General features: G+C 33.1%; 2 protein-coding genes across 3 annotated transcripts in view; both read left to right on the forward strand.

Annotated features, from left to right (window-relative positions):
• The window catches only part of LOC107716256 (uncharacterized), a 90,134-nt gene that overhangs the window by 64,930 nt on the left and 15,088 nt on the right, over window positions 1-10,116 (forward strand). The gene's annotated exons all lie outside the window — the stretch shown is intronic.
• LOC107716266 (uncharacterized) lies at window positions 647-6,611 on the forward strand. 2 transcript variants are annotated; one of them, XM_016522647.1, is made up of 12 exons: window positions 647-728; window positions 826-921; window positions 1,093-1,185; window positions 1,555-1,629; window positions 2,984-3,094; window positions 4,160-4,255; window positions 4,482-4,532; window positions 4,718-4,798; window positions 5,118-5,201; window positions 5,793-5,858; window positions 6,132-6,227; window positions 6,413-6,611. In XM_016522647.1, the coding sequence occupies exons 2-12, from the start codon at window positions 885-887 to the stop codon at window positions 6,535-6,537; spliced, it is 915 nt and encodes a 304-aa protein (XP_016378133.1). In that variant the 5' UTR covers window positions 647-728; window positions 826-884; the 3' UTR covers window positions 6,538-6,611. The 2 variants fall into 2 exon arrangements, with proteins under 2 accessions (XP_016378133.1, XP_016378134.1); XM_016522648.1 differs by lacking the exon at window positions 1,093-1,185.

Raw genomic sequence — 10,116 nt, forward strand, 5'->3', positions numbered from 1 at the left:
GCCTTATAGATAACCTTAAGACTAACATATTGATACTAACACCCAAAAAACTTTAATTTTGATTTCATGGGACTTTAACTAATAATGACTAACCAGCAAATTAATCAAAAACCATGGAAACTAATAGAGGAGGGGACTCAGGGTAATGTGGAGGCAGAAACAGAACCAAAACAGAACATAACCATGACAGTTTGATTTTGCTAACATTTTGTTTAACTATTGGCATATAGCCTAATCTAACAACGATTGCTAAAGTCAACAGATTTTACCAACAGACCTACTAATCTCTGTGTAAAAGTAACATAATGATGCTGCAAAATCCGTGTATCATTCGATCATTCGTTTTTTGATTTAATATTGAAAGTAGAAAAATGAGAAAACGGCTCCTTTTTCATTTCTACTTCAGTCTGTGTGCATTGAATTTATTTAATACACGAGTTTCACAATTTGAGTTGAATTACTGAAATAAATGAACTTTTCCACGACATTCTAATTTATTGAGATGCACCTGTATATAAAATATGTAATTTTTTCATAATTATTCCCCAGTAGGAAACGATGACCTATTATCAAATTGATTCAGTGCAGATGTAAATGTTATCCCTGATGTTTGTGTTTCACAGGTTTCTCTTCTTGGCACATAGCTGTGTTTTTTTTCTGTTTTGCTGCTGGATTTTGAGCTGTGCTTCTGCTCTGCTCTCTGATCTACTGCAGATCAAATAACACAGGTGTGTTTGGAAGAGAATTGTTCTCACTTGTGGTACTTGACTCTGTATGTGTATCTGTAAGTGTCTCATTTAACTGGGATTGTTTTACATCTTCCAGTCACCAGCAGAACAATCAGGAATCTTCAGCTTTCTCTGGTCTTTTATCCAAACATCTGTATGTTCTTTGCCTTTATCTTCTGGGTTCTTACTGAAGGTGAGTGCAGTACAGTAGTTTAGCATTTTAGATATTGTAATTATGTACAGAACAATATTAAGAATATGACAGATTTTCTAAGTGTTGTAATGTAGTGCTAATTTTTCATGATGAGAAGACAGTTTTTTGTCTCATGTCATCTAATACCCATCATTTAATATTCTGTTCCAGAACTTCTGAATGAGACCATCACTTGCTGTGCTCTTAATATTCTGAGGTCTTTAATGTTGATTTGGGCTTTGTCTTATTTAAATTATCTTCAAGGTATGTTTACAATCTAAATATTTTATTTTTTTCAATGAGAAATATATTGATGATGACATTTTAACACTTGACATATTTTAAGAGATTAATGCTGTTAGTTAAATACATGATGTAAAATATTGAAATGTGGCTAAGAGTTCTATGCCTAACTCAAGCTGAACACATGGAGACAACACATTTTTAAAATCGAGGAATTCAGGGTGACTCGCGACCATGCTTTAATATTTGATATGTTGGGAATAAGAATATTTAAAATTTGTCTGTTTGCCAACAGAGGGGGATACAATTTACTCAAGCAGGACAGAACTAACAAACATTGTTGAGCTTTATAATAAAATATTAATTGGGTGTAATGTTGTGTGCTTACAGACAACCTTAAAACATGGATCAAGTTTTCAAGTAGAAAAAGAGAATTAGCTGTTTTCACAGTCGTTGTTTATTCAGGTGGGTAAATCCGAATTTTGCACAGCAGAAGTCATGGACATTATTCTCACATTAAAAGCAATTAAAAGCATTTCACAAATTTAAATGATATCTGTCTGCTTGTAGGGCATTTTTTCCACATTACTCCATTAAAGATAGATAGATAGATAGATAGATAGATAGATAGATAGATAGATAGATTGATTGATTGATTGATTGATTGATTATAACACCTGAAAGGCAGACTCTGCCAGGTTGAAATGATAAAATGACCAGCAAAAAAAAAACATAAACCATCTCATTTTTTGAAAATTAATTGACAAATCATTTTCACAACAATATTGGGGCTAGACTGTCAATATTAAATTGAAAAAGCAAATATTTAAATTAAAATGTAAAGTTTAGTTTCCATTTCATTTTCTTTATTTTACAATTTCATTTTCAAAGCCATCCAGTATGTAACTTCTATGATAATCAGTAGGTGGGCCTCACTGTTTAAAAGAGGTAGAGAGTCTGAGGAGGTGCACAACAGCATTTACATTTATGCATTTACCAGATGCTTTTATCAAAAGTGACTTACATTTCATTATGTGAGTTGTACATTTGATCGGTTTATGCTTTCCGTGGGAATCAAACTTGACATCAGCATTGCTAGCCATACTCTACAGTTTGAGCTACAAGAATAAATAAATGGGCTATGTGATAGTTGGACTGGAACTATAATTAATGTTGACAAGTATTAGGTGTTTAAACAGGATTCAAACATACTGCATGAGCAGCACATTTTAGAGCCCATAATAACTTAATAAGTTTTTACGTAGGACTTTGATTTTTTATTTGTGTCATGGTTATTGCTTTAGCATTGAGAAGGAAATCTTTTTCACATACTTTTTTAATATTTGCAGTTTTTTTTTTTTTTTGCATTGCCATTGTGAACATTTAAAATCATAATCAAATCACTTCTGTTTTTACTTTTGACACATAATTTGGGGACATTTTTCAATAAGGAAATGGTTAATCTGCTTTTCATTACTTCATATAAAATGGGCACAGTCTGCCTTTCATACCATTTAATGTGCTTTAATAATAACAATGGGGGTGAGAATTTAAAATATGGGGGGGAAAATTCATCATTCTGAAATAAGATTAGGTACTTTTGCAGTTTTTGCGTAATTTCATGTAGTGCTGCTTTTTCATGAGGTGATCTCCACATACATTAGAACATCCTTATTTAATCAAAACGACAAATTGTTTGACAAACATTGCACAATTCACTCATTCTTAAGGTCTATCATTTTCTTGCAGTTACACTTGTCATTTTTATATTTTTTTATTTACTGTTTTGGCATTTAATTTTGATCTGTTCTTCTGGCAGTTTTTTTGATAGATGCCTGGATAAAGGCTGCAAATAAGAAATCTGCATGGCGCATAATTTTTGGAATGTTCTATGGATGTGTTGTGCTGTTCTCTTTCATTTTGAGTAGAGGTAAGAGTTTTTGAATTATTTGTTTTCACAAGTTGGTATAGCTTATTTATAAGTGTCAGGCTGAGTAAAAAAACAAAAGCTCCAGAAGGCTGAGAAAAAAAGAGAGTGCAGGAAAAAGAGAAACAGCAAAGAGAACAAAAGTTAAGGAAAGGGAGTGAGCATATAGTTTACATATACTGTAAAAAAAAATCTGTGACATTTACGGTAAAATACCGGCAGCTGTGGTTGCCAGAACTTCATCGTAAAAAGTATGGTAGCAACATTTTAGGTTTTACAGACTTAACTTAAATTCACAATAAAATACCGTATTTCATTAACTGATGTAATGTTAATAAACCAACATATTGAAGTACTAATATCTATTTTGAACCATTGTAATGTACTGATAACCACCAAAAACTGGTGGTGATGAGAAAGTCACACAATGAACCAAAGCTCATCACAAACAGCTTTTATATGAGCTGAGAAGGACAATACTTATATATAGAAGGTGCACAGTGTCATTCACAGTAACACTAAACCCCATCATGGTGACACACATGATACTGAAATAATGCAATAAACATTAATTTAACAAGATTAGATGTAAGATTAAACCCTAGTGTACACAACTGATAAGAAAAACCTCAAATATGAAGTGTCATGCAAGGAATTCTGGGAGTGTCAATTTACGGTTTTTCTCCATAAATTATACAATGACTTTTTGTTTTTCACTTCCAAAAAACGTATTTTTAACAATATTTTACTGGAAAATCACATTAAATGTAATTACATTTATTCACAGAATATAGTATGGAAACTTACTGTTAACCAGTTAACAGGTTTTTACTGTAGCATTTTTACAGTCTTTTACTGTTAAAATCACAATAATTTTTTACAGTGTACATTTTGATCTTTTCTTTGACCATTTGAAGCTAAAGCTCACACATTTAACCAGCAAACCAGCAAACAAATGTTATCCTTACTGTTGTGATGAGCAACATGGTCCTTTTCATAGTTGGAGTTCTGTTATATGAGAAAAGATGTGATGAGCATCCGTTCATTTTTTAATTTTAATTTTTTAAGGTTTTATCAGGATGCACGTGAAGTGGGTCTGGTTATATTTCCTGTCTCTGGCACAATTCCTCCTACTGTTTTCCTCATTTGGACTTCCCAGTCCAGGTAAGTTGCACCTGAGTACAGTTCCCTTCACGCTTAGATTATTAAATACAGTAATATGAATACAGTAATGAGCAATACTTACAAAAACTACATTAATGACACGAATGAAGCAACTGAAAATAGACTCTTTATTTGATTCTAACATGTATGTTGTCTTTTGAGCAATCATGACATTATGTACTATTATCTTGTTTGAATTGAAAATTGACCTGTAATCTTGTTTTAGCTTTTCTAGCTGCGCCAATGGTTCAGGCAATACTGCTTATGTGTATGCGAAGTAAGTGCATGTTATTGCGAATGTGTAGTTAAATTCAGTAATATTAAAAGTAAAAAAATTGTGATTTATGAATGTTATGCTGTTGGATAATATTTGCTCAACAGTGATTTACAAATGTTCAATTCATCTATCAAATCTGAGATTAGTTGTATTATGTGGACTGTGATGGTTTGTATTTTCCACAGCTAGCTTCTGGAAATTAGTGATAACATTATATAGCATCCTAGTGGTCTATGTTCATGTACGCATATTTGGAAGAGAGAAAGGTATGCTATACTTACCTTTTTTGTCACACTATAGTTTGGGGAACAATTCTCACTATTAACTAACTATTAACTATGACTGTTGCCTCAATAAACTCATAATTTGCTGCTTATTAATAGTTAGTAGTTGGTAAGTTTAGGTATGGGGTGGATTAAGGGATCAATATGCTAGTAATATTCATGCTAATAAGCAACTAGTTAATAGTGAGAACTGGTCCCTAAAGTGTTATCAATTTATCTGTTTATTTATTTTGAATAAAGGGAATCATGGAAAAGTTAAATATGTTGTGGTGAACAGAAATAAATTCTTTTTAATTGACAGAATGCTTGCAGTGGACCTTTATGGTTGTATTTCTTGAAGTTCTGAGGATCATGGTGGCCTTTGAAGACCGAGATTATGTTATTGGTAATATCCATCATAATGCATGTCCTTTATAACCACACTCTGTAATTATAAAAGAGCATACTATGGTGTTATGAAAGTCAGAAATGAGATAACTGTTATACATTTTACAAGTTATATATAAAATATAATGAAAGCAAAATGTATGAATCAAATTTCTGCAAGTTTAATATTAAGCATACATTTTAGAATTTTTTTTTTTTATCACATGAGCAAGACTGAGGATTAACTGAATATACACATGGATCTCATTAGTAATTATTCTTTAATTCTTTGATAATTAATTCTTATTTTAGTTACCCAGACAATGTTTTGCACTTTCTATACTGCACACACTGTCACCTTTGTTGGCCAAAAGAAGTGCTACTGAAATGTCATCATATCACGTAAATGTAATTATAAACTCTGAAATATATCCTAACCAAATTCATGCCTTGATGCTTCAAATATTTTCACCATATTTTTTCAACAATCAATTTTTTTACACTTAATGTTTGATGTAGCAGGCACAGTATAGTGTCATATTATCAGTAATTGAACATGTTATTTGTTCTTTTGACCTTTGAATGTGATTTCACTTTTGTTTTTACACAGAGGCAGAACATTCAGAAGCACAGAGACAACAACAGACCGAGACGAGCCAAGAAGGATCAAATGCATGTAATTACTGACTGCTGACAATATGAATCACTTTATTTCTACATTTCTTGATTTACCCAATATTTATTAAAAAACCCTCTTAAGTCTGTTAAAGCAATAGAATATAAATACAATTCTATAGTAGAACAGAGAAAAGAAATCTACTAAAATTAACATACAGTGGTAACAATTGTTTAATGTATTAGTGCAACTATTTGATTTGTTTGTTGTGTGTGTGTGTGTGTGTGTGTGTGTGTGTGTGTGTGTGTGTGTGTGTGTGTGTGTGTGTGGGAGTGTCTCTCTGTCATAAAATCATGTTCATGTTTGGAGCAGTTGGTCTTGTTTTGTTGAACTCTGGTTCACTGACAGCAGAACTGATCCTGAAAGCACGTGAGTGATTGTAATATTTTTAAATCACACAGAGTTATCTAATCTAACACACTGTAATACACTGTGTCTTTAGGAAATATACACAACAAATTATAGTGCAATTACTAAACATTGCTTGACCTTTTTGTTTTCCAATGCCTTAATTTTCCTGTTTTCATATGTAGTATTTTAATTGTAATTCTTAGGAAATGGTGAGCATGTCGTGAAGGATCTGAGAGTCATAGTGTTTCTCTCTGAATGTGTTTTTGTCTTATATTGGATGATTTTACAAATATGTGCTTTCCGTAAGTATCTTCTAACATATTTTTAAAAGAGACTCAGTTGATTAAATCAATCTGACTGTCAAATGTATGACTCGATGAATATTAACAGCATAAATAATGAGCCAGACTCATGTATTTTCGTGAAATCTGTGTTCGGTTTATTAAAAAGTTATATGGCTCAGTAACAAACAGTCAAAAAATTTATCCAAACAGGTACTTAAAAGAGCTAAAGACAGGAACCAACAATATTTATAGTACACAATGCCAAGTTTAAAGTGTAAATTAGTGTATACAGTGTGCTACAGATATCACTTTACGCTCATGCTTTTAACCCTCGGCAAAGGTGTTTCACACTAACTTTAAGCAGGGTTACCACCACATTTTTCTGTCTTTAAAACTGATATATTAAATGCATTATGTTAACTAAAAAAATATTTCATTAGTCACAAAAAATGTTATTCAAATGACCGCCCTAATAAATTTTATTATTATTAGGATACTTTATGAAAACAAGTGGGCCATTTTAGATGCATGTCAAAATATCTAAATTGTGCATACAGTGTAAACACAACCTGATTTACTCACTGTGGTTTTAATTTTCCTAAAGCTAGTTAACATCCTAATTGTTGATAATATTAAATATTTACATGATTGTAAATGTAACATGTCATGTAAATAATTTTCTTTTCTTTAATGCCTCCTGTCCTATAGTGAAGATTAAGCCTGGGTAAGTGCAGGTTTCTTTCTTTCTTTCAATGCAACTATATATATGAAGCCTATAGTTAGTTTTTAATTATGTTTCCTGTCACAGATTTATATGTAAACAAGGGAACTGACTTCAATGATGCAGATTTCATCTTGGGGTAATGTAATTATTATCATGTTACAATGTTTAGGCTGATCTGCAGTATAAGGTTTTAAAAGATGTGTTCAGTAGTATAGATGCCAGTTTTTCTTTCAAAAACACAGAACACACCAGAGATTTATACAGTACATGGAGAATCTGTCTGCACCTGATTCTGATGTTTCACAGAGACATGAGAAATGAGAAACAGACTCTTCCACACTTTGTTCACCCTGCAAAACCATGAGAACCTCAGCAGTAAAGATCAACAAGCTGAGAGCTAAGCATTTGTTTGGTTGTCTTTCACCAGTTGCAATACTTTGGGGTTTAAGTACCAAGGTGTGTGAAAATGTCAGTCTGTTTGTCTTTATTAAATTCAATATTTTTTAAGTCAGTATGAAAGACCTGAACATATGTAATGTTGGCAGTGATCAGGCATACGGTGTAGCAGACATTATTTACTATTTCAACTAATAGTGGTAAAGTAACACAATTGATTGAACCAAATTTAAATATATGAAAACATATTTATGCAATGTTTAAAATGAACTGGAAATTAAGTGTTCTGTCAGTTATGTGTCTGAATTGCTAGTTTAAGTTTGTGTAACTGCAACAGGGGCGGATTTAGAGATTTGGGGACCCCAGGCAAAATAGATGAATGGGGCCCTATGTATTTGCACACATTTACAAATTTAGCCTTGAGGTTCCTTCTTGTTGTGATGCTTGCTGCTGCATAATGGTGCCCCACAGTTGTGTCCAATGTTTATACATTTTTCATGTACATGTTATAATGGCTTTCTTTCATGTTGTAGACCACAAAATAGCAATTGATTTACAGTTTTCACAAAAACAAAATCAATTATAAAATGATAAACCTCACAATTGGGCCTTTAAACATTTTTTTTTAAAGAAAAGAGATGTGTCTGAAGTATAAATTATGATATTAATTTAAAACGGGGTTATGTGGGTGGATTTTCGCATTGGTCCTAACAAAAACTACAGACTGGATTATTGAAAATGAACATTCATTATCTGCCAGCAGGAGGCACTTTTGGGACATCAGAAATATAGCGGTTTCCCCGGTAACGACTGCAAACAAAGCAGTGCTGCTCATAAACGCTACTTTGTCAGATAGAATGAAAATGCCATTTAAACTTTTCTGAAGACAGTCGGTTCCCTTCATTCATTCACTGAATTAGTGAGAATGAGAAAAGTGTGAAAAAATATAGCCTATATTTAGGAGGAAAGTCCACTGATGACCGTGATGAGTTACCAGTCTAATCTAAACCTCTAATTCTAAACTTTAAAATATGCTTATTTTAACTACAAATTTAAATGAAAATGAAAAAAAATTATGAAAAGGAAATTATACATTTACACACCTAAGGATTATATCAACCAAACAAACTGCGTATGCGTCCTCTACTTGGGTTCTTATGCATAAGTAAGCAGCATTTAAAACAATAAAGATATAATACGCACTGTTGCTCAATATTTAATTAGAGCTTCAGATGCATATTTTCAATTGCTACAAGCAGGATACACGAGAAGTGTGTTCAACTCGGACAAGCAGATGGTTGTCGTGGTGATAAAACACCGTAAAAACCAACTGTTCGCATGTCCGCGCTTAATGCGTATCTTGTAGATGAAAAGCATTTTAGGGGGCCCTTGGCTTTTGGGGGCCCAAGGCGGTTGCCTACCTTTGCCTAATGGGTAAATCCGCCTCTGAACTGTAATAACAATAAATGCTGAGAGTGCTGTCTATTGAAGTCTTCAAGTTCATCATTTCTGAAAAAGAAATCTTTCTGCTTGAGATGTGCCCAGGTTTCAGTAGTTTTACTGGTCAATTTCAGTGAGACCACAATCCAGTTTCTTACTAGGCTACAACTGTTTCTACTTTTGTAAATTTCTGTAGAATGAAATACCATGGTGATATACAATTCAGATTTATTAGCCTCAATCATAATCTAGTCTTAGCTTTGAGCCCCAGTGCAAAAACACTTCAGTCACTCCTGCTGTCCGACCCGATCCTCCGTGGTGATACTGCTTTAAAAAAAAAAGTTGCTGGTAATTTGGATGTAATTCTGATCCATTAAACAGTTCTGAATAATTCTTTGACAGTTTTTTTCCTCTGGTATTTCACTTTTTTTTTTATTCTTTCAGAGCATTTGATAGTATCAGGATCTGATTGTCTATGTCTGTGGGTGAGGATGTCACTCTGTAGACAAACTGCTCTGTAGACTCTCAGATGCAAGCTGAATTCAATTCAATTCAAATTTATTTGTATAGCGCTTTTCACAATACACATTGTTTCAAAGCAGCTTTACAGAAAATGCATGTGTCTACATTACAAAGCAAAAGTGAATGTGTCCAAGTAATGTTCATTTCACAAATGAACAGTTCAAGATAATAGAATCATACAGCTTGCTAACATGAATTAATTTCAGGCAGAAGCTTATTAATGCGATTATTACAAGTGTGATCATAATGATTACAATATAGAGACATTTTGCCAGCTGTGTCACCTGCCAGGGGTCCTCGCAGGGGTCAGTATAATCTCTTCACAGGTGTTGGGGTCATCTGAAGTTTTTCTATGAGGCTGGATCCACGCTGGAGCTGGTGTAATCTCTAGATACCTCGATACCCTGGGCATCCCAGGGTAGGAACAGAAAGGCAGATAGAAATTAATTAGCGGAGCTGCTGTTCATAACGATTCAAGCAAAAAAACATATGTTTGTGACTTTTATCTGATCTAACTGGGAACAAGGGTGAGATTGAGATT

This window comes from Sinocyclocheilus rhinocerous, unplaced genomic scaffold (genome assembly GCF_001515625.1).
Source record: "Sinocyclocheilus rhinocerous isolate Xijiao unplaced genomic scaffold, SAMN03320098_v1.1 scaffold960, whole genome shotgun sequence".
In the NCBI taxonomy this organism is placed as follows: Eukaryota; Metazoa; Chordata; class Actinopteri; order Cypriniformes; family Cyprinidae; genus Sinocyclocheilus; species Sinocyclocheilus rhinocerous.